Source organism: Schistocerca gregaria, chromosome 7 (assembly GCF_023897955.1).
Source record: "Schistocerca gregaria isolate iqSchGreg1 chromosome 7, iqSchGreg1.2, whole genome shotgun sequence".
NCBI classification, from domain to species: Eukaryota; Metazoa; Arthropoda; class Insecta; order Orthoptera; family Acrididae; genus Schistocerca; species Schistocerca gregaria.
Genome location: NC_064926.1, coordinates 502,086,115 through 502,112,267, shown reverse-complemented (window position 1 = coordinate 502,112,267; position 26,153 = coordinate 502,086,115). Strand labels below are relative to the sequence as shown.

The 26,153-nt window shown below is 41.6% G+C and overlaps 1 protein-coding gene and 1 non-coding gene across 2 annotated transcripts in view; one reads left to right on the top strand and one right to left on the bottom strand.

Annotated features, from left to right (window-relative positions):
- LOC126281922 (3-ketodihydrosphingosine reductase) overlaps positions 1 to 26,153 on the bottom strand; it is a 65,737-nt gene that overhangs the window by 17,742 nt on the left and 21,842 nt on the right. The window contains exon 5 of the mRNA XM_049981252.1: positions 12,507 to 12,701. Coding sequence (XP_049837209.1) covers positions 12,507 to 12,701 — 195 coding nt within the window. The remainder of the gene's footprint in view (positions 1 to 12,506; positions 12,702 to 26,153) is intronic.
- On the top strand, positions 73 to 147 carry Trnat-cgu (transfer RNA threonine (anticodon CGU)). The gene has a single exon. It is a non-coding gene; the product is annotated as a tRNA-Thr (tRNA).

The following is a 26,153-nucleotide window of genomic DNA, read 5'->3' as shown; positions in this document are numbered from 1 at the left end:
GAAAGAAAGGATATTGCGGAGACATGGCTTAGCCACAGCCTAGGGAATGTTTCCAGAAAGAGATTTTCGTCGTGCTTGGGTAGCTCAGTTGGTAGAGCACTTGCCCGCGTAAGGCAAAGGTCCCGAGTTCGAGTCTCGGTCCGGCACACAGTTTTAATCTGCCAGGAAGTTTCATACACACCTTGTTATTCTTCAAGAACAATGTGTTTAGGTTTTTACTGCTCGTAGATGTTCAACAGTAAACTACTGTAGCACTATGTGGATGTTTACTTGCAAACTATTAATGACGCTTATTGAAAGTTAAACAATTGTGCACTGGCCATATAAATGTGTATATGTGGGGTTGTGAACTGTGAAAGTAAACAACTGTGAAACTCAAATATGCACATGTTGGCTACATCATTTAAAGTCGTCCCTGTCCGACTTCCTCCCTCCCCCCCCCCCCCCCCCCCCCCTCCCATTATCAGCCAGTATAGCAATGTAGTACTTCGACACCGAGGACAGCAAATGAAGAATCTGTCCTCAGTCGAAGTCAGAGAGCTCATGTGCCTTCCCAATTCTACACATGGGCAGCATGCTCACTGAGACCACAGGCACCATGCATGTGTCTCACTAGCAGTCATTCCTCACCAGGTGATGGTGCTATCGCCTGGACGGGTTTATACTGTTAGTAGGTAGGTGGTCATAATGTTCTGGCTCATCAGTGTAAATTGTATTGCTCAAAGTGAAGATTTTAGATAAATTATTGTTTTGGGATGTAATGTGGAAAGCAGTTTCATGTATAATACATATCATTTCCTCATAGGACACTTCCTTAGATACTTTCTCACTTACAAAAATCTATCCAAAAGCCATGGAAAATTCTGGTCCTATGCAGAAGTCACTAAGAAAGACAAAAGTTCCTATTCAGTCACTTCTCGATCAGTGTGGTGCGGTTACTCCACATACAAGAAGCACAAAAGAATGGATGTGCAAAATTATAGACCAATAACCTTAACTTTGGACTACTGCAAAAATCCTTGGTTGTTTTTTTAAGTTAGAATTCAATTTCCTAGAGAGAGTATTCTGTCCATAAATCAATAAATATTAAGAAAGCACTGCTCATGCAAAACAGAGCTTGTTCTTTTCACACACAATAGCCTACAAACCTTGAATGCAGGGCAAGATGTAGATTCTATATCTTTAGATTTAAGGAAGTGTCTCCTTCTGTAAACTGTTAAAAGTGCAGACACACAGAATAAATGGGCTACTCAAATGTGTGAGTGAATCCAACACTTGATGTGTGATAGAACCCAACACATTGTTCTGGACAATGAGTGTTCATCAGAAACAAAAGTAAGTGCCACAGGGAAATGAGGCAGGACCGCTCCTGTTCTCCATGTAAACTTGACAACTGATGGCTTGGCTCTGAGCACTATGGGACTTAACATCTATGGTCATCAGTCGCCTAGAACTTAGAACTACCCAAACCAACTAACCTAAGGACATCACACTACACCCAGTCAAAAGTGGCAGTCTTAAATTTTAATTGCCAATTGAGTGTACAGTACTGATAATAAGAGCAACTCAGTGTGCAGTACTGCTAATAAGAGTAAAGGACACTTGTAATTAAGTTGTGGCTTACTGACACTAAACATGAAGCACACACACTCTAAAACCACAAGAAAATCTGATCCGTGTCATCCCTAGGATTTTATTATGTAGAAAAGGCTCTTGGCAGTAGTAAGGCGCAGTCAAAGATGGGATAACAGTATGAAATACCTTAAGATGATAGTTCTTAGTATAACAACTTCATAGTTTGGTGGCACAGTCAACAGACTGATACGCATAGTGCCAGGATTCAGATTGAATCCCAGTTCTTGCAATTATTTTTTGCTTTATGGTCTTATATTTTTAATCTATAGAAAACACAAAATTAATATAACATTGGAAGTCAGGTTCTTGATAAGATTTTTAGCCCTCAAAATGGCAGGCGGCATTTGATTTCTTTACCATTTAATATCCCATCCAAAGGCCTTTCATTTCAATGACCATCTGAATCCTGGAAAGTAGGGAGTCTACGAGGTGGCTAATAAGCATCTCATTTTCTGCAATCTGCTCCGAGATGGCTAGGGCAATGTTCAAAAGGTCAGACAGGTGCTTGGTGCAGGATCAGGCCAGTTTACTTGAAGGGTCTGTTCCATGCCCATCCACATGTTTCCAGTGAGGCTGACATCTGGGGCACATGTAGGTTGGTCGCAAAGAAAAATTTCATTCTGTTTTGCAAATCAATCCTTTGCCATAGGTACTGGACACTGATCTTGCTGGAAACAGACTAATCCCTCAGAGCTAAAGAAACTGGTACACTTGCCTAATATCATGCAGGGCCCCAGTGAGCCTACAGAAGTGCCGCAACATGACGTGTCATGGACTTGACTAATATATGAAGTACTGCTGGAGATCTCTTCCGAACAGCACGTTGCAAGGCATCACAGATATGTGCATGTCTGGGGGCTGGCCACCCAAAGTGTTTAAACTCAGAAGAGTGTTCCTGGAGCCACTCTGTAGCAATTCTGGACATGTAGGGTGTCACATTGTCCCCTCCTTGACTGGAATATACAATGGACATGAACAGATGCATGTGATCAGACAGGATGCTTATGTACGTCTCACTTATCAGAGTCGTATCTAAACTTATCAGGGGACCCATATCATTCCAACTGCACATGCCCCACACTGTTACAGAGCCTTCACCAACTTAAGCAGTCCCCTGCTGACATGCAGGATCCGCGGATTCGTGAGGTTGTCTTCATACCAATTTACATCCATCTGCTCAAGACAATTTGAAATGAGATTCGTCTAACCAGACAACACGTTTCCAGTCATCAAGGGTAAATGAGTGAGCCTTCAGCTCAAAAAGCCCATATCGATGATGTTTCACAGAATGGTTTGCACGCTGACACTTCTTGATGGTCCAGCACTGAAATCTGCAGCAATTTGTGGAAGGATTGCACTTCTGTCACGTTCAATGATTTTCTTCAGTTGCCCATTCGTCATATGGGAAAATCCCCACTTCATCACTACCTCAGAGATGCTGTGACCTATCGCTCATGTGTCAACTATAACAGCTAGTTCAAACTCACTTAAATCTGATAGCCTGCCATTCTAGCAGCAGTAACCAATCTAACAACAGTGCCAGACACTTGTCGTCTTATATAGGTGTTGCCGACCGCAGTGCCGTATTTTTCCCATTTACATATCTCTTTATTTGCATATGCATGCTTGTACATTTCTTTGGTGCTTCTGTGCAGTTCTCACTCTACTGCGACCATAACAATATGAATATACTGGGCAGCTTCACATCAGCCACTTACTCTGTCACACACCCCAACTTCACAGGAACACATCAAGCCCCACAGCCACTGCGAGATAATGTGCAGATATATTAGGGGTCAAAAAAGATAACATGTGACTTTTATATCTGTGATGGACCATCGCTCCCAAAAAATATCTTTATATGTGTTTGCAAGTTCATTAGTGTGGAGTGGTATCATTACATTACTCGTCAATAGTCCAATTCCCACATGCCTACTGGATTCTCCAGTATCACAATATTGCTTTATTCGTCACCACCCAGTGCCCTCAGGAATGCCATAGTGTGCAATGCATTATGTGATGATCTCTGACACTATCAAATTCCCATCCTCCATAAGAGCAGCAACATAACAAGAAACAGCCTGTTGGTGACAAGGTATGGCTCATGAATAAAGTGGACGCACTACTCAATGCAAAGTGGTTCAGGAGTACAGTCATCAGCTATTACAGAACGATGATGCGATAACAGACATTACTCTTGGAATTAGACTGTCCGTCAATGTTGCAGAATACTGCCACCATATGAGTGAATAACGTGAGAACTTTAGTGCAGAACAATGCCGCTCACCCCTTAGGGTAAGGTGCTCCCACAAGCAAGTAAAGTAATTTAGCCTCTCTAAATGTGTCCATACAGGCTGACAATGCCATATTGTTCGAAACAATAAGGTTAACAATAATGTTGAGCTCATTCCAACATTTACCTAGAGAGTTGGTGGAATGGTAAGAGGGAGTGCTTACTGACCAGTATAACATGGGTTCAAATTGCACAAGTTTGATTTTAATTTTTTCACATGAATGGTTAAAAGTATTTACTAAAACTGAAGATTAGCTTTCTGCAATAAGAGCAGTATAATAAACCAATATAGTTAAAATATAATACAATATGGTGTTATAGATAATCAAAACACATGCCATTTTATATTGTGATTCATGAAGCCTCTCACCATCAACTAATTACGCACAGGCATGTTTCCATTAATATAATTCAAATTTCTTTCATGGCAACTAGTATGAAAAAGAAATGTGCATGCACCAAAGTGTGTTTTATTCAATACGCAAGGTGCATGCACATTTCTTTTTCATACTAGTTGCCATGAAAGAAATTTGAATTATATTAATGGAAACATGCCTGTGCGTAATTAGTTGATGGTGAGAGGCTTCATGAATCACAATATAAAATGGCATGTGTTTTGATTATCTATAACACCATATTGTATTATATTTTAACCAACACATTAGAAGTCACATTAGAAGTCACCTTAAACAAATCACAAAGAATGTGTATTTCCTAGCTTAGCACTTGAAAGTGAGAGATGAATAGCCCTGGATTCATTAGCTATTGTTTCAGCAAGTGTAGAATATATAATCGGAGAAGTTTGCACATTGACAAAGTAGCTCGCTTCAAGGCTTTGTTCTGATCATAGTTTGAGCTCCAAAAAATATTGTGTACATTCAATCTCACCTGTATAAGTGATTTTCAATAACACACACATATGGGCAGAAACAACGAACACTATATACCAGATTACGAATACACTGACAGTGAAGAAACTGAAATTAGTTATCCTCATGAAGCAGTGGTGTATTGGAGAATGGATGCAGTAAGAAATGCCTATATCAGCATTGTCAAAAGAAACATCACTTTGTCCGTCCTGTGAGGGAGTTGTATAGGCAGAAAAACAAAATTGCAGAACAATGCAACTGCCAACTGGAAATAACAAAAACATTAAATATTTGTCTCCCTGTCTGCACTTGCATATCTACACAAAAGAAAGTCCATGCTCAGTCTGGATGACTCATTGTTAACTGCCTTATGAATTTTTCTTTGAGAACTGACCAGAAATTTTTGGACCACGTAGCAATGTTCTTCACGCAAGATCTTATAGCATACTAAACGAAGTTTGAGAAAATGGAAGAGGAAAATGTTTATATTTTTGTGTGTCATGTTTTCTTCTGATCTGTGGGTACAAAATCCCTTCTGTTACTAGCTTGTCAGTCGCATCATACAAATTCTGAATTATTATCAGCTGCATTTTGGGCTCATACTGTGAAAGAGATAATTATGCTTCATATTCCACCTTCTACAACAAATGAAATTCTAATTTCTGGCACTAGACTAAGAATTTCTCCATCAGTGGAAGGAATTTTATCAAACATTTGCAGACAAAATTGTTATGAACAGATGATCAAAGTTTTCAGTATACCGCTGTGGTAATATTCTTAAATTTCAATCAGTAGTATGCTATCAGGCAGCGACTCAGTAAACAATCTTGCACCCACCCTTCCCCAACACACACACACACACACACACACACACACACACACACACACACACACACACAGAGAGAGAGAGAGAGAGAGAGAGAGAGAGAGAGAGAGAGAGAGAGAGAGAGAGATGGGGGGGGGGGGGGGGGGGGGGAAATCTTATATGTACATTGCAGTTCCAGACAAACAAAACACAAAAAACTTGAGAGATTCGCAACAGCACTGCAGTGAGTCCTAGCACACCTACATTTACTTCTGGAGGAGTTGAAGCAGATCCTACAAAACACACACAAAATATTAGATCAGTTTATTAAGACTTGAACAGTCTGAAATAGTTAACTTGGAAACAATCTATGTCCACAGATATTTTGCTATCTCTCAACTCTGCAACCTATCACTCGATACAATACAAAATTATAATCTTCTCTTAGTGTACAACTGACTATAAACTTTGAGACACAGTTCTGGCTTCTAACATAACTCATGCTGCTACATCTGACTAAGATGATACTGTTGTATGCAATGATTGCAGAGGATGAGTTGGGCTGCACTATGAATTAAGTAATCTTCTGGCAGTGGTGGCATATGGAACTTTTTGAGGGTACGTCCATGCCGACATCTCTCATTCGTTGCTGCATATGGCAGCGGCTGTCATTATTTGTGGTTCTGTTGTTACATTCTTCAGATGTTACAGTGTATATTTCTATTAAATTAATAAGGAAGTCCCAGAATCTTTCGGAAAACATGAAGGTGAATAAAAAAATCTGGAGGAATCAGGACAAGAACACATGAACTTTGGCATCATAAGTCTGTGTCTTTATCCTCTAAAATACCTTAATCCTCCGGACTTGTGATTCTTATTTTATATGATCTCTTGAAGGCATTAAGCCACATTAACTGACATTTAATTATAAGAAATTATACCAAGAACGATGGGCTTTTGATTCATCTTCAACATACTATTAGAATGAAATGGCATATTTTCATAAAACCAAATTCTAATGCAAAAACAATGAAATATGGAAGTTTTTTCACCATCAATATGAAGTTTCCCATCGTTTTCCTACATCAAATCATAGCAATAATGACACTTTTTTGCTGGTGCTTTGGAGGAACATACAGTCATAGGACATAAGTTATAATATACAACCCACCAAATATGGGCTTCATAAGATTAGGACAAAATTTAATATGGCATCTCCCAAGGTCTGCTTGAGACATAGACTTGATAAAGATGTGAAACAGGACAGCAAGGCTGAAGCGACTGAGCTTTTGGGAAGCCTCTAAGAGCTGTACCCAGTAGAAGCCATGCTCCTGAATCTTTGCTATATATAGCTAACTGATATTTCAAGGTGAAGCCTTTACCTTTTTGAGAAACATCACTCAAGATCACTCCAAAAATGTTTACTTCCACCTCACAAAATTTGTGCGCGAAGTATCCTAAATGTGTCATGATGATTTAAATTCTGTAATCCATTACTGACAAATGTATTTTAACATATATATTTTGAGCCGACTATCTCAGAGCCTTTAATTAGGAGGTATGTATGGGCCAGACTCACTCTTAACTCTGGTTTATTTAGCACAAAGTCCGGCCGTGACACACACAGGGCACACAAATGTAATTCTTAATTGACTTCTTGTAGCCTTGTACCAATAATTCCAATTTTTGCAGTAGTTGCAAGAAATTAAATTAATTTTGACTTCTTAGGACCCGCATTCGGGAGGACCACGATTCAATCCTGCATCTGGTCATCCTGATTTCCCTAAATTGCTTCAGGCAAATGCCAGGATGGTTCCTTTAAAAGGGCAATGGCCGACTTCCTTCCCCATCCTTCCCTAATCCAATGAGACCAAAGACCTCGCAGTTTGGTCTCCTCCCCCAAATCAACAACAACAGCTTGTTGGGAATTCTGCATTTACATGCATAGTCTCTTTACCAATTTGGAAACAATATTTTCTATAAAATATAAACTGTATTTCTCTATGAATATTTAGTTAGCTTTTGATTGCTTTCAATTGATGATTTAGTACTGAACTCACAAAGCAATGAAAGAAGAGAGATGGGAATGCTGTAACACATAATAGACCAATTGCAGTTGCAAGTGAGGAAACTGTGAAAAAGATATTATACCTCTTAACTTTTTAAGTAACTCCAACTCTCTCTCGGAAAGTTTTATGTAAGGTGTTTTTGCAAAGGTGACTAAAAGTGAACTTAAAGAAAAAAAAAAATCAAAACAGGTTTCAAAATGACAAGTCTGACTGTCTCCTTGTGAGACAGTTTGCTGACAACACTGTCAGGTACTGCTAAAACTCATAACTGAGTGACTGTCGTTGGATTCAGGATGACATACTGAATTTCTACTTGGGAAAATGAATGGCAGCTTGCCTTCAATCTGGCTAGATGTAAATTACACTGCCTGACAAAGAAACTGAAGCACCCAGAAGACAAAGTCAAATGTCAATATAACTTTGTACGTAAACACACACACACACACACACACACACACACACACACACACACACACACACACACACACACACCCATGCACACACACTCACGCAAAACGCAACTCACACACACGACTGCAGTCTCAGGCAACTGAAACCACACTGCGAGCAGTAGCGCCAGCGCATGATGGAAGTGGCGACAGGGTGGTGGTAAGGAGGAAGGAGGAGGTTGAGGTGGGGAGGGGGAGGGATAGTATGGTAGGTTAGATGGAGGGCAGTGGACGGGGGAAAGGGGGGGGGGGGATCAGAAAAGGAGAGAAATGAAAAGACTGGGTGTGGTGGTGGAATAATGGCTGTGTAGTATTGAAATGGGAACAGGGAAGGGGCTGCATGGGTGAGGACAGTGACTAACAAAGGTTGAGGCCAAAGGGGTCACAGGAAAGTAGGATGTATTGCAGGGAAAGTTCCCACCTTTGCAATTCAGAAAAGCTGGTGTTGGTGGGAAGGATCCATATGGCAAAGGCTGTGAAACAGTTATTAAAATGAAGAATATCAAGTTTGGCTGTGTGTTCAGCAGCAAGGTGTTCCACTTGTTTCTTGGCCACAGTTTGTCAGTGGCCATTCATGTGGACAGACAGATTGTTGGTTGTCATGCCCACATAGAATGCAGCACAGTGGTTGCAGCTTGGCTTGTAGACCACATGACTGGTTTCACAGGTAGCCCTGCCTTTGATGGGATAGATGATGTTAGTGACCGGACTGGAGTAGGTGGTGGTGGACGGAAGTATGGGACAGGTCTTGCATCTACGTCTATTACAGGGATATGAGCCATGAGGTATGGGATTGGGAGCAGGGGTTGTGTAAGGTTCAAATGGTTCAAATGGCTCTGAGCACTATGAGACTTAACATACGTAGAACTAGTTAAACCTAGCTAACCTAAGGACATCACACACATCCTTGCCCGAGGCAGGCCTCGAACCTACGATGGTTGTGTAAGGATGGACGAGTATATTGTGATATTGTGTAGGTTCGGTGGACAGTGGAATACCGCTCTGGGAGGGGTGAGAAGGGTAGTGGGCAGGACATTTTTCCAGTGTTTGATTTGTCGTATCCACTATCAATGAATACATAAATTATTACTGTTGCAGTCCTCTGTGACAGGTGTTAACAGCCACCTTTAGTGCATTAGTACTGTTCATGTTTAGTGTTGTTGCAAGGTTTGTTAGGGAAAACAAGGGACGCCAACAGTGTCAGGCACTGAGTAATCCCTATGAAGGAGTGGAGGTGCCACACACTAATGTGAGACAGTTTTATTAGCACTTGGCACAAGGTTAAAAAAGGTTTCATTGTGGATTCCCATTTGTTTGACTGGTGAAATCATGTTGTTGTTGTTGTTGTGGACTTTTAGTCCAGAGACTGGTTTGATGCAGCTCTGTGCAAGCCTCTTCATCTCCCAGTACCTACTGCAACCTACATCCTTCTGAATCTGCTTAGTGTATTCATCTCTTTGTCTCCCTCTGCGATTTTTAGCATCCACGCTGCCCTCCAATACTAAATTTGTGATCCCTTGATACCTCAAAGCATGTCCTACCAACCGATCCCTTCTTCTAGTCAAGTTGTGCCACAAACTCCTCTTCTCCTCAATTCTATTTAGTACCACCTCATTAGTTACATGATCTACCCATCTAGTCTTCAGCATTCTTCTTCTGCAGCACCACATTTCGAAAGCTCCTATTCTCTTCTTGTGTACACTGTTTATCATCCATGTTTCACTTCCATACATGGCTACACCCCATCAAATACTTTCAGAAAAGACTTCCTGACACTTAAATCATACAACATCCAAATTTCTGCAGCATTTGGATGTGCCAGTGACCTGACGCATTTGGATGTGCAGTGACCTGATGCTGCACTGCGTGGGAATGCAAGGACAGGTATACCCATTGGGCAAGGTTCGGTTGGCCAGCGTCTGGCCACTACAGTTGGAACTGCTGTATGGGCACCAAACACATTGTGACAACTTCACATCTGCAACTGCCATCCGAGAGCATGTAGTGGACTCCTTGCAGCATTCTGTGTCATCCCGCACCTTTGGTTGGAGACTAGCAGCTGCTGGACTAGGGAATTATTGTTCCACCTGCAGTCTGCCATTAACATCACAACAGAAATGGCCCTCCACTTGGAGTTGTACCAGGACAGGGAAGAACGGACTGTATATAAATGGCAACGCACAGTGTTCGGCAATAACTCACAGTTCTGAACAACTCCGGATGACCGTCATCAATGTTGGAGAGATCCCATTCTTGCAATGTTTTGGAGAGGCATAGCAATGACTCTCTGGCCATCATCATGTTGGGAGCTGTCAGGTATGATTTCAGGTCACGGTTCGTTGTGCCTAAGACACTTTTGATGCCACAAGGTACATCAAAGGCATCCTGTGTACCTAAGCGTTAACTTTCATGTGGCAGTATCGTGCTTACATTTTTCAACAGGACAGTGTTTGCTCACACACAGCATGTGTCTCTATCAACTGTATGCGTGATGTTGAGTTACTCGTGTGGACAGCAAGATCCCTAAATCTGTTCCCAATAGAATGTGTGGAACCAGTTCAGATGACAACTTCATCCCAGTGTCAGTACATCAAGGAGCAGTTACAGCCACTGAGGGGCCAGTTTGCCTCATGAGAGGATATAATGGCTTTACGACACCCTCCCTAACCAAATCAGTGCATGAATCCAGGCCAGAGAGGGTGCAACATCACACTGGTAAGTGGCCTCCTACCACCACGTTCTTTATAAATTTGACTCAGTTTTGTATTCAGTGAGATAACATCAATATGTAGTGTCATTTGGTTTCTTCCTCTCCGTCTGAGTGATTCACTGCTTTGGTCAGGTAGTGTAATATGAATGGGTGAGGGAAATTGAATTATTTGAACAGTATTAATGATACACCACTTGACTCTGCCACTTCAATTAAATACCAAGGTGTAAGATTGCTAAATGAGATTAAATGGGACAACCACATAAGATCAGTTGTGGGAGAGGCAAATGGCTGACTACAGTTTATTGGCAAATTTATGGGATAGTTTATTGCAACTATAAAGGAAATCATGTACAGAATACTTGGGCAACCACTGCACGATTGTTTGGGATTCTTAGCAGGTGAAACTAAAAGAATACATCAATGCAATTCAAAGTGGTGTTTGTAGATTTCCTATGGACTGGTTTGATCGATATAAGGGTGTCATAGCGATGCTTTGTTAGCTTAGTCAGGAATGCTTGGAGGGAACAGAACTACTATCTTTTGCAAAACACTATTAAAATCTTTGGGAACTTAAATGGGAATCCATGGAAGAAAGATGATATTCTTTTTGATGAATGTTACTGAGAAAATTTTGAGAACCGGAATTTAAAGCTGACTACAGAATGATTCTACTGCTACCTACGTATATTTTGCGTAAGGACCATGAAGATAAGGTATGGGAAACTAGGGCTCATATAAAGGCTTATAGACAGTCGTTTTACCCTAGATTTATTTGCGAGTGGAACAGGAAAGAGAATGGCTAGTAGAGGTACAGGGTACCATCCACCACACACTGTAGAGTGGCTTGTGGACTATGTATGTAGATGTAGATGTGAATGTAGACTGATGGAATTTGGGCACCTAGAATTTGCAACAGTCTGCAGAAAGATTGTACTGTCTCCAACATTCAGGTCAGGTAAGGACAACATAAGGGAAATAATTATGGGCCAAGCAACCACTTTTTCCTTAGTCCATCTGAGACTGGAACACGAAAGGGAATGACTGGCAACGGCCCGAAGTACCTCTACTGTGCACGGTATTATGGCTTGGAGGAGGATATATGCAGATTTAGACCTAGGACACAGAGTTTATGATTTGGAGTGGGGGGGGGGGGGGGGGGGGAGATGGGATAAATAGGAAATAAGAAAGAAAATACAGTAACCAAAGTATATATATATGAGAGAAAAGTGGTTCGAAAAAAACATTTGCAGAACTGATGGCTTGAAACAGAATAACAGGGAAATTTTTTCTCAGACTTTACAAACATGAAGTGACAGAATGAAATAATGTTGTAATCCATGGCTGTAGTCTTATTTTATGTTCTTCATATGGGTGTAGAATGCATAGAATGTAGGCCTACTTGCTGTGCTTGAATGGGTGTTAACAAAAATTAGGCAGGTAAGTTGCAGGAGAAACAGTGAGATAAAATAACTGAGATATCTTCATAAAGTTAGCAAATCTGACAATTTTCAAATCTTTACATCCATAAAATAATGTTTGATAAGTACTGGTTATTACTTCACTTTGGAACATACATTACTGATCCACGATTTATACCTTTATCTGAAATATGAAACGATTAAGTTACTGTTACATCAGCAGCATGCAAAGAAAACAATGATTACGGTACTAACCTCCATCTCGAGGGCCTCGGCCAATCCCCTGATGGCGAACTTGGTGCTGCAGTAAGCAGTGAAACCATATAGGCCTAAGAGGCTAGCTTGGGATCCTACAAGCACAATATGGCTGCCCTCCCTGTTGTTCTTCATCTGAGGCAGAACTGCATGTGTCATCTGAAGTGTGCCCAGCAGGTTTATGTTCACCATTTTCTGCAGACACAATCACAGGAACTTCTTACAATGCATGTCTTTGCCTTCAGCTATTGTTCCTTGTCAATGTACACTGATGTTTGTGAAAATTACACACCCAGAAATAATGGAGTGAATAATAATAATAATAATAATAATAATAATAATAATAATCTATACTACTATATAAAGACAAGTTGTCATTTAATATTGTTCATGTAAATCTTGAAAAGTCTTAGACCAATTTGCTTCAAATTTTTACACAATGCTCTAACAAACATTCACACGGATGTATACATACTATACATATTTTATATATATATAATTTATAAATATATATATCATATGCAAAGGGGCAACAGTATCTGCAAACATCCCAAAAGGTCTTGACTGATTTACTTAAAATCTTTACATGATACTCTACTAAACTCAGAAAACACACACAAACACAAAACCGTGTAAAGACAAGTTGTTGTTCATAATGTTTTCCAAAAATTTTGACGAGTTCTAGACCGAATTACTTCAACAAGTTCTAGACCGATTTACTTCATACTTTTACATGACATGCTCTGATAAACATTTAGATGGACAAAGACCATACTTTTTTAAAACATATATAGTACATAAAGGGGGAAAGTTGTACACAAAAATCTCGAAACCTTTTCACGTGATTTACTTCACATTTTTACACATGATTCTAATAAAAATCACATGGACGTAGACTACATACTTCTTAAATATATAGTGAATAAATATATAAAGGGGGATTTTGTTGGCAGAAATCTTGATAAGTTCTTGACTAATTTACTTCAGAGTTTTACATGATGCTCTTATACACAGGTGTGCTATTGTTTACTGATATGTGTCATGTAACAAGCATCTGTCAGCAATGTGTATATGGACACAGCCTTCCAGACGAGGTGCTGTGTGTTTTTAAGTATTTTAGTGATGACAAATATTTATAATGTGCTAAATTTTATCCAGTTGACACCTTGTGCATGAAGTTCAGAGTGAAAGAACATGTTTAACCAAAATAAAAGTTTATGCCTTGAAGATAATGATTAAGACTGTTGAAACTGGTTGTCTTGAATAAAAAATATTTTTGTGATCTTGGCCTTTGAATGGCTTTTAACAATGTACACAGATCGCCCTTCAGTACTCTCAAGATGAGAAAATTCACTACAATACACATTTACAATGTATGAAAAGACAGTTTATGATTTACCGTAAAGAAGACATGTTAAGTTTGCAGACAGGCACAATTACAAGACACTCTCACAAAGTTTTCGGCCACATCCTTCACCAGCAAAAATAAAACACACACCATTCATACACACAAGCAAGCACACCTCATGCACACATAACTGCCAACTCCAGCAGTTCAGGGTGGAACGCAACTATAATGTGCTACAATAAGTAGCAATCTATCTTTTCCTACATTGTTGATATTCCTATCCAGAGTATCCATTGGCTAATAAACAATTACACAGAAATACATTATACACAAATCAGAGGATGCTGAGGGAAATACATAAGGAAATGAGACACTTAAAGCAGTGTTTGCTAGTTGGGCAGTAAAACAGCTGCTGATGGCCCAAGTAAAGAGGATATGAAATGTAGAGTGCCAATGGCAAGAAAAGCTTTTCTGAAAAAGAGAAATTTGTTAACATCAAATACAGATTTAAGTGTTAGGAAAATCTTTTCTGTAAGTATTTGTATGGAGTGTAGACATGTATGAAAGTGAAACATGGACAATAAACAGTTTAGACAAGAAGTGAACAGAAACTTTTAAAATGTGGTGCCACAGAAAAATGCTGAAGTTTAGGTGGGTAGATCACGTAACTAACGAGGAGGTACTGAACAAGATTGGGGAGAAAGAAATTTGTGGCACAACCTGACTAGAAGAAGGAATTTGTTGCAACTTGGACACACAACACAATCAAGAATGTTGGTACAACTTTTATTAGACTGGCATGCCTGCTGGTCACCACAGCACACACTCAACACAATAACATAAGGCAAGTGTATGCAAGCAGTAAAAACTTGATAACTGAGTGCGGCTGTAGTGCGGCAGGGTTTAAACACGCACTCACCAGTGGAGGGCTCTAACGGAAGTTCACACAGTATTGCTCTTTCGAGGTGCACTCTTGTGGATGACAACACACTGTTAATGCATGTGTCTTTCAACTGTGCCCACATTACTTCATTTCTCTTCCCTTGGGGAACAGCTCAGATTCGCAAGATGTCCACGACCTCTTCTTCTGCAAGGCTCTGATTGAGATGTTGTGCTGATACTGGGGCCTATGGTTGGAAGTACTTGGAGTGTGGGCAGTGTTGCATTCCGCCTTCTCGTGTCAACTCATTTGATAGGACTGGTGACGTTGGTACAAGCTCCATGTCCACATCAGGTCCAGAGCCTGGTGGTGGTGGTGCCCCGGCAGCTGGCAGTTGGGACGGAGGGAACGGCTCCGATGTGGGCGGTAGCTGAGTTGGTACTGACAGGGCTAGTGGAGAAGCTGCATCAGGAGCGTCCCCCAGGGATGGGGGACTCTTGTATGTTGGGACAGGGTACCAGCCACATCAGGTGATCTGTTGAAAAATGCAGACATGAATGGCGATGTTGGCATCCTGGCCAGGGTTATCCAGTCATCCATGTGCAGGTGCAAACGGTCATAATGACATGCATGGAGGCCCTCCTCCATATGGACGTCATAGAGGCAGTGGCCGTGGCATTGGGAGATGATGGCAGGAATCCATTTTGGGCGACGATCAAACCTGCATGCACATATAGCCGCACCGGACCAGAAAGGGACAATGGCTGCACGGATGATGTCCCTGACTGGGCCGCAGGGGATGTAAGAGCATCCAGGGTTGACGCCCCTGGAGCACTTCAGCAGAGCTGTTGTCGCCGAACTGCGTGAACCGACAGGGAGACAGACACCGATCCAAGGCAACGTTGGACAGGGTCCAAGCACATACTTTTTCATTTACATTTTAAATGTTCTAACCAACCTTTCAGCCTCACTGTTGGATTGTGGGTGGAAGTGCAGGGAAAAAATGTGGCGAATCCTGCAGGAGTTCAGGCATTGCAGATGGAGGCAAACTCCTGCGACACAAACTGAGGGCTGTTATCAGAGACCAATATAGCCAAAAGTCCTTTGACGGAAAAAATTTTCAACAACACTGCCCGGGTGGCAGATACTGAAGTTGATGGCCAATTAATATCATATGGGAACCAAGAGAATGCATCAACGACTATCAGGCAGTATGCATTATGAAAAGGACCATCGAAATCGATGTGGAGACGGTTCCATGCGCATGAAGGTTGTGGCCACGGAGACAACATTGCCTGCGGGGAAGCTTGCTGCAATGTGCATTGAGAACATGCTGTAACCGAACAATTGATGTCATCATTCAAATCATGCCAAAATGCAGGACATTGGGGTGACGCCTTGGTGCTGCCCCCCCCCCCCCCAATGATCAGCGCACAGAAATTGCAGGCTCTCTGAATGAAGAGCTGAGGGAACTAATCATGAGGAGCTGAACAGTCTGTATTGAGAAGTAGAACACCATCAATGACAAAGAAGCGATGCTGAAACACATAATAGTTATGGAGGGGGTTGGATGCCCACAATGAAGGTGTCTCAGGCAAGCCACGTTGAACGCAATGTATCACTTCCTCCCAACTAAAACCTGGGTCCAGACCAGCTGGAAGACAGGAGAGTGCATCTGCATTTGCATGTTTAGCTGTGGGGTGGAAGTGAATCTTGTAGTTGTACTGAGAGAGGAGCAGCGCCCAACACTGAAGGTGATGCACTGCTTTGTCTGGCAATGACACTGAGGGGTTAAACAGTGAAGCTACTGGCTTCTCATTCATGATGATAGAATTTTATATCATAGAGGAAAATACGAAATTCTTCATGGCATAGACAATGGCGAGGGCTTCTTTCTCTCTTCGTGAATATCTGGTCTGACCCAAATTAAGCATTTTTGACGCATATGCAGTAGGCTGCTCAGAGCCATCAGAATACTTATGAACTAACACCACCCCCAGCCCATGCTGCGAACATCTATTGCTAACACTAACTTTGGCCCGATTGGTATGTTACAAGACAAGATACAGAATGTAACAAAGACTTTAGTTTGGAAAAGGCCATTTCACACACCTGCGACCAGTGGAAAGACGTCCCCTTATACAGCAAGATGTGAAACCGATGTTGCCCTTGACAAAAACTGATGATAATAAGCAATCTTACCTAAAAAACCTGGAGTTCCTTAACCGACGAGGACACGTAAGAGCCAACAATGGCAGAGACATTCTGATGAAGGTGTTTGATACTAGTACTAAGAGACCTCGAACCCAACAAAAACAATAGAAAGCTGAAAGAAGCAGCACTTAACCAAACTGCATTTTAACCCGGTGGCCTGTAACACCGAAAAGAGGTATGTAAGGTGTTGAGATGTTTAGTAGTGGTGGAGCCGGAGACCACAATATCATCAACATAGTCGGCACAGGCCTCGTGAGTTGTTCAAGAAACCCGTGAAAAATCTCTGGAGCATTGGCCACTCCAAATGGTAACTGCAACAATTGATACAAGCCAAAAGGCGTGTTAACGACCAAGAGCCATCAAGAGTCAGCATTAACGGGAAGCTGAAAATATGCATCAGAGAGGTCGATCTTGGAAAAATACTGATCACCAGTGAGCTTAGCAAAAATTCAATCAGGGTGTGGCACGGGATATGTGTCAATGATAGACTCAGCATTGACATGAACTTTGAAATCACTGAAAAAGGTGTAATATTCCGACAGCTTCTTTACAATGACTGTGGGGGTAGCCCATTCATTGGATGTGATTGGTTGGGTGACTCTGGAAGGTGTGAGGCGGTCGAGTTCTGCCTTCACTCGGTCATGGAGTGGCATTGGCACCAAGCGAGCCATAAGGAAATGGGGTCTGGCCAAACATTTCATGGTAACGTGGGCTTTGAAATTATTGGCACAATTCAAACCCGCAGAAAACGAGGCAGAAAATTCAGAGCTAAAGGGTTGATTTGTGTATAAGGCACTTGATCAGAGACAAGATTAACTTCACTGGAAATAGTATACCCAACAAAGTTACAGGCATTCAAACCAAACTAATTTTTGGAGTGTGCATTGTTCATTACTTGAACTGCTGCCACCATATCATACCCCTGTGAACCGTCCGACAAAATGGCAGAGGGAAGCAGTTTAAACTTCTGCAACCTCATGCCATGATTCAATTTGAGTAGGTTGCACATGTTATCAAAAGAGGGTAAAGACAGATCCTGCTGGGGGACAGGTGGCAAAGGAGTTGATACAAATGAGGCAATAACCAAGACAAAAAGAAAGTATGGCATAAGGTAACATCAGTCATTCCAAATGCAGGAAAGTTTTTTGTTTGGCTTCCCATTCTTCGAAAGACTCTCATAAGACAGAAATAGTGGGGGATAAATGACCAGGATAGTAACAGACAAAACTGGAGGTGCAAGGAGTGATGTGGCAAGTGATGTAGTCTGAGACAGACCCAAACTGGCCAATACAGAGGCAAGCATTTGCAATACCTGGGTGTGACTGTGTTGCCCTGTGGCAAATGCCTGCTGCTGATAACTAAGATGCTGCAATACTGCAGCAAGAACTCCGTGCCGATCAACCAGACGGAGTGAAAACTCATCACTAGCATCATCAGACACTGTAGACAAAATGGAGGACCAACCAGAAACTGAAAACCACACGGAGAACAATGCCACACTCCTCTTCCCTTGTGTTGTAACTTGGACACGCAACACAACCAAGAATGTTAGTACAACTTTTATCAGACTGTGGCATATATGCCAATCATCGTAACATACACTGAACAAAATAAAATAAGGCAACTGTATGCAAGCAGTAATAACATGATAACTGAGTGTTACCATAGTATGGCAGGGTTTAAACAGGCACTTGCCCATGGTGGGCTCGATCAGAAGTTCAGAGCATTGCTCTTTTGCAGCACACTCTTACGGATGACAAAATACAGATAATGGGTGTGAGTTTCAAGTGAGCATGCACTATTTCAGGAATGGTTGATAGAAGCATTCTGAGACATCAAGGGATCAGTAGTTCTAATTGGAGGGAAGGGGTGAGGGGTGGGGGGAGGGGAATTGGGTGAGTAAAAGATGTAGAGGGAGACCAGGATATGATTACAGTAAGTAGATTCAGAAAGATGTTGTAGTTATTTGGAGATGAAGAGGCTTGCAGAGGATAGAATAGCATGGAAAGCTGCAGCAAACCAGTCTCTGGACTGAAGATAAAAAAAGAAAAGAAAACAACGGCTGCGAAAAAAAGTGGCATGCTGTGCTAAGAAAATGAGTTGTTTCATTCTCTTTCTCACAGTTAGTTTTAAGTGCAATAACTGGGCATTTAAGAGAGAGGGAGAGGGGGAGGGGGAGAGAGAGAGAGAGAGAGAGAGAGAGAGAGAGAGAGAGAGAGAGAGCATGTTGGGAGGAAGAGATGGAAAGGGAGAGGAGGAGCAGATATGTACAAGATATGTACACAGAGAGTGGGAAGGAAGAGGAGATGAAGAAAGAGAGAGAGGAGGAGGAGATGGACAGAGAGGGAGGAAAAGGCAATTAAGGTGTATATTCAATTCCCATACATACTTAGCAATTACGAAGCATTGCCTGGTTCACTAGTAATAATAATAATAATAATAATAATAATACATAGGTTGTGTAGTATGATAATGAATCCTTAAGTGGTTAAAATTAAGAGACAGATGATATCCATATGAACCCACCTGCTTCCTCTTTTGCATGTCCAAAAATTTCAGTGATACAACAAGCTCAATCAATGGAAAACACTAGTCTCAACAGAAAACACTGGTTTGTTTACCATTAAATTTTGTACTCACTTTTGAGAGAGAGATCCCAAAATTGTCCATCTCCATTGTACAGTAGTAGCAGACAGTTCGGCACAGCCTGTCACCCAAGACCAAGGAAGTCAAGCAAGGAAGACGTTGCGAACAAAAGCTAAAACGCTCAGTGATCTATGGCTGTTTATTGTGGTTATCAACTGCATTAGGAAATAATGGAAAGTAAACCATGTAGCCACATTATTAGTATGGGGAGTGCACAAGAAAGGGCGCACCGATTTGGCTCAAACTGTGTGAGTAGCAGCAGGTAGACACTCCTTTCAATTCCCTAGAATATCTTGCTGATTGGGACATAGGAAAACAGAAAAAAACACTCAAAGTTTTCGAGTACAGTGTCATGGATTTTTGAGCTACAAGGCTAAAGTAAAAGGGGTAGTGCACTGTTACTGTAATTTTTTTCTTTTTGATTTTATTTTATTCCTTGCAATGTTACACAATTATTTATGAAATTTAAACATATTTATCAGTACATACATGCAAAATTAATTTATTCTGTAAAAAAGTTTCTGTTCAGCGGGCTTACAGCTCAGAATTGTTATGCCAATCAGGCAAAATCACTGTGAACAATGAAGCAATCATCTGACTGACACACCATGTTGAAGATACCTGTTTGGTAAAACACCATACCCCCCTGGATGAAGAAGTCCGTAACTGCCTCTTGCTGCATGAAGACGACCTTAACTGCCTGCTGCACATCCTCGTCCAACAAGAATCATCAACCCTTCAAGACCTTTTTTAAGTGATTGAAGATACAATAATCACTTAGGAAGAGATCAGGATTATACAGCGAGTGTAGAAGTGTCTCCCGTTTGAGTGTGTGTAACTTCTGCATTGTGACATTTGCAATATGTGTCTTATCATGAGGCAGCACCACTGTTCGGCACGTCATTCCACTGTGGAGGTTTTCAACAGACGTCCTGTCACACATTCTTAATTCTCTGATGGAAGCCAATCAGTATTTGTCCTTTGCCACCCAAGTAAAGAATAACTGCACATTGGTCCAGTTCAGATGCATTTGGCAATTTTATCACCATAGTTCACATTTACCACATGCATGTCAGAAAGACATGAATGCTGCACTAATCCCTTGCCATGTTGGTGCTTACATACCCACATTGGAGTTGTGCTACGTTGCATGTATGCTGCAGCACGGCCCTTGACCAGAACTTTTTGACCACCCCACGATTATTTAAATTTAGTTAATTAATACATTTAAACAGGAATTGTTTTAAATAATATATTTCTGGCAGTTAGTGATTTCAACTGCCCTTCAGTAGAAACATTCTGTTGCCATTCTTCCACTCTCTTCTTTTTCTTTGTTCTCCTTTGTGCATGCATTCGGAGCAAATTCCCTATAATTGGACGTTACTGTACCTGTTTTCCAACAGTTCATAACAGTCTCTACAGTTGTGAACAACGTCTCATATCTGTGGTGATTTTCTGTGCAAACCTACTATTTTATTGCAAAATGGAAACCCATCAAGAATTTTCTACCAGTGACATGATTGGTGAAAATATCAAAACTGTAACTTTTGATAGTTTTTTTTGAAAAAATAAATAAATAAATAAATTTAAAAAAATTCACCAGTGGTCTTCATTGCACTTCTTCAATTCATAAAGAAAAGGTATGATTAACTCCCCTGCACCTCTGGGTCCTCTAGCAAAAGCTATGGGTCAGCAGCTCTAGAGCATCTTATTGAAATTCTGAATGATAGTTTCATAGTAAATGATGAAGATTTGATACTATACACCAAACCTGACAAAATATTTATGAAGAGGTATGTGGATTCTCCCTCTTTCTCTCTCTCTTCTTCACATACACTTTTACTACATGCAGTCCCATTTTATCTGCAACAGATTTCTTCTTCAAGTACAGACATGAACGACAATGATTATGATTATAACAGTTATTAATCTTATTCTTTGGTGTTCTTGTCTGATAAGAAGAAAGTCATCAATTTTCCTGATGCTCATTCACATCAGAAGTTTGCATTATTAAAACAACAATTCCTATCTCGGGGGAGGGGGTGGAGGTAGCTTGGGGTGGGAGGGAGGGGGGGGGGGGTGATTTATCTTCAAATTTGGAGGAAAGAAGTAGAACAACTTGGCACTAGAAATGACGAAACTGCATTCACGAATTCAAAAACATGGGAACAATTTCAGGATGCACAAGGCCGTTACGAACAAGTAACAATGAGAACATTACAACAATGGGCATTACCACTCCAAGGAATTAAAAAAAGAAGTAAAAATGATGGTAACAGGAGGAATCGCACCCAAGCTGGCAAACTGACAGTCACTGTATTACTTTAGCATTGTTGCTCAAGAATCCCTTACACTGTGTTCAAAAATCTTTAGAAAGTGATTTTTCTTTTCCTATGGCCCACCCAGACGAGATATTCTACGAACTTCAAGCATCTACCTGCTTCTACTAACACAATTAGAGCCAAATTAGTGACCTGCGTCCCACGTCCTCCCCTTGTAAGACAGCCTGGCACAGTATCATTTTCAGGGTATTTTCATGGAACAGTGTGGTATTTTATTTTCTACGTCCCCACTTGCTCCATCTGAATGCTGCCTGTGTGGCTGCTACAATAACAATGTTACTCCATGGACTTACAGATAAATCCTGTGGAGGGCAGTACCACAGGAACAGACTGAGGTTCTCTTCTATTCCATGACACAATGTTTAAATGCTCTGTTTCCACCATGTGAAGCCTTCACACTATATCAGGTTCTCAGAGTCACAGATTTTGGTACAGTTCTGTACTCCTAATCATCTGTCTATTGTGATGTACCGAATTTAGTGACATTTCTTTTTGGTTGGCTGGTTGGATTAAAAGAAGGGGGGGAGGGAACCAAACTACTAGGTCATCGGTCCCTTGTTCCTGATAAAACAATGCCACAAGTGTTACAATAAAACAGAAAAACAACAAGAATGAAGGAAAGGCAAGGAACACTAAAAGGAACAAAAGAGAACTAGAAAACAGAGAGACGTTAGAAACAGAAGGGAATAAGACAAGAAAGCAGATTACAGTGGCTGGCCAACCACGAGAATAGAAAGGAAAAGTCAGCCACTCTGCAAGACATTAAAACCTCTACCATATTTACACGAATCTAAGCCACACTTTTTTTCTGGTTTTTTAAATGCAAAAACTGGCTGCGGCTTATGATCAAGTGCAAAGTAAGTGGAAGTTCTGAAAAATGTTGGTAGGTGCAGCCACAACTAACTTCTGCTGTTGAATATATGTAGCGCTACACAGACATGCTTTGCAGGCACAAAGATAAATACTACTCTTCGCCAGAATATGGGTAGTATGACATTTCCCGAAACGCCGCAAGATAAATACTAGCACCAAAACCTCTGCGTCAGTAAATAAATTAAAAGAAAAGGCAGAAGAATCTAAACATTATGCCATGTATTCTTTCGTGTTTGCTGCTATCTCATTTAAATCCTGTCTGCCTAATAAACTACGAAACTAGAGTGAGACAACAGCAAACACAGAAGAATATACATATCATGTCATGTTTATATCATTCTTATGCTGAATAATGATACAGTCAGAAATGAAACATGGCAACTGACTAGATTTTTAAATCTAAGATGACTACTTTCTGTGCAAAATGTAATGTACTAAAGAGGCATCTGCAAAGATTTTCAAACGAAGAAAATTTTTCGTTAAACTCTCATTCAGATCATCATCTATCATATGCAGTCTATTATTTGCTTCTTGTTGATCATAATCAAAGAAAGCAGCTAAGCGTAAGTAATGACAAATAGCAGTCTCTTGCCATTGTTTCACTTATTAGACAATTCCTCTCTCTTTTTTTTTTATTGCAAGCCGCGGTAGTGCGCACAAAAGCAAGCCATGCCGCGAGCAGCGACAGGTCGTAAATACTCATTATCAGAATGCGACAAACAATGCACGACACAGTAAAATAATGCATTTTCAGCTTAGAGTGACGTAAACACCTATAACAAAGAGAACGGCACTTATCAGATCTAGCAAAATAAGCAATTGATTCAAACCAGACAAAGCACATGAAAAAGGAAGGGTACCCATATAAATATGGACAGAGCGCCTGACACATAACAATTGCTACTTGGTAAAGCTTAATTGTTAAGCTTACGACTCAAACCAAACTACTGCAGCTGTATCTTCATCCATTCGACCTAAATTGTGTCTCGTGTTACAATGGACCAACTTTGTTTCAATTTGGAGGTGCAGTCTAAAACTTTTATCCCCCTCGAATTTCAAGCCTCAAATTTCAGGTGCAGCTTAGAATCGAGAAATTTTTTTTTTCTCGATTTCGAATCTCATTTTTCAGGTGCGGCTTAGATTCGAGTAAATACGGTAACCTAAAAGAACTAGGGTGGAGGACACAGCGGGACAAAGGATATGCGCTAAAACTTTGATCAAATGATAAAACCCACCCTCAAGAATAAAACATAAAACTACATCAGCCACTGAGGTGTTATCACATAAAATGAGCATCAACGAGTCCGGTAACCCAACATTTTGTCGTTGGACAGTCAAAGTGGGACAGTGCACTAGAATATGGGCCACTGTCAACCGGGCGCCGCACCGACACTGAGGTGGGTCTTCACGGCCCAAGCGTGGCCAATGCGGAGCCGGCAGAGAACAACTGATTCCCTGTGAGAGGCCCGCATGGAAGACTTCCACACATTCGTAGTCTCCTTAATGACAAAGTTTGTTGTACGCACTGTTATGTAATTCTGTCTTGAAAAGCCGAAAAACCCTGCGGCATAAGTCAGGATGCAGGTCAGGTTCAGAGATGCCCATCTGCAGAAGCAGCTTCCGCGTAGCCTGTTTGGCCAGCATGTCGGCAAGGTCGCTGCCTGGGATGCCAACGTGTCCTGCGGTCCACACAAACACCACTGAACGACCAGATTGATCCAGGGCATAGATGGACTTCTGGGTGGACACCACCAAAGGGTGGCGAGGGAAGCACTGGTCGACAGCTTGTAGGCTGCTCACAGAGTCAGTACACACAACAAACAATTCATCGGGGCATGAACTTATGTGCTCAAGAGCATGATATAGTCACCAGCTCGGCAGTGAAAACACTGCAGCCATCGAGGAAGAAATGCTGTTCAATACGTCCTCCATGGACACACACAAAGCTGACGTGAGCATCAGCTACCAAGCCGTTGGTGTAAACGACTTTGTGGTCTTAGCACTTGTCAAGAATCGAGAGGGAGTGGCAGTGGAAAGCCGCAGGTTTAATTGAGTCCTTTAGGGCCATGTGAAAGGTCCAGGCGAAGCTGCAGCCTAGGTGTACACCATGGGGGTGTATGTGAATGGACCTCTAGTGGTGGTGGTGGTGGTGATGGTTGTTGTTGGGATGTTTAAAGGGGGACTAAACAGCTAAGGTCATCAGTCCCCCATGGACCTCAAGTATTGGTGGTAAAGGCAAGGACTCCAGTTCAGAAAGAAGGGATTAGACATGAACTGCAATTGGAAGCCCTGACCTGGGCCGCTGATGCGGGAGATGAACTGCCATGGGTGGGAAAAGGAGACGGTGATTTGGATGCACAGGAGAACTATGAATGTGTGCTACACACCTGGCCAGCAGTTGTGCACACCTAACCTGCAATGCATGCACTCCCACTTCCACAAGGGCACTGGACACCAGACTCATCCTAAAAGCTCCTGTCGCTAGGCGAATACCACAGTGGTGCACTGGGTCGAGTAAATGCAACGCTGAGGGTGCCGCCGAACCATAAACCACACTCCCATAGTGAAGGCAAGATTGAACAAGGGCTCTGTAGAGCTGCAGCAGCTTAGAGCAATCTGCACCCCAGTTGGTGTTGCTCAGGCAGCGGAGGGTATTGAAGTGCTGCTAGCACTTCAGCTTAAGCTTAAGCTGACGAAGGTGAGAAAGCCAATAGAATCAGGCATTGAAAATCAGTCCTAAGAATCGATATGTCTTCACTACAGTGAGTGGATCGTCATTAATGTAAAGTTCTGATCCCGGACAAATGGTTCGACACTGACAGAAGTGCATAACACACGACTCTGCTGCCAAAAACTGAAAACCACAGGCTAGAGCCCATGACTGCGCCCTGTGGATGGCTCCCTGTAGGTGCCGCTCAGCAACACCAGTACTGGTGGAGCAGTATGAAATGCAAAGTTGTCTGCATAGAGAGATGGTGAGATGGACGGCCCTACAGCTACTGCTAGACCATTAATGGCCACTAAAAATAGAGAGACACTTAATAAAAAGCCCTGCGGGACCCCATTCTCCTGGATATGGGGGGAACTATGGGAGGCACAAACTTGGCCACAGAAAGTACAAAGCGACAGGAAATTCTGGATAAAAATCGGGAGTGAACCTTGGAGACGCCACTCATATAATGTGATAGGATATGATGTTGCCAGGTCGTGTCGTACACATTTCATAAATAAAAAAAGATGGCAACCAAGTGTTGGTATCTGGAAAAGGCAGTTCGCATGGCAGACTCCAGGGTCACAAGATTATCAGTGGTAGAACGACCCTGGCGGTAGCTGCCCTGACATGG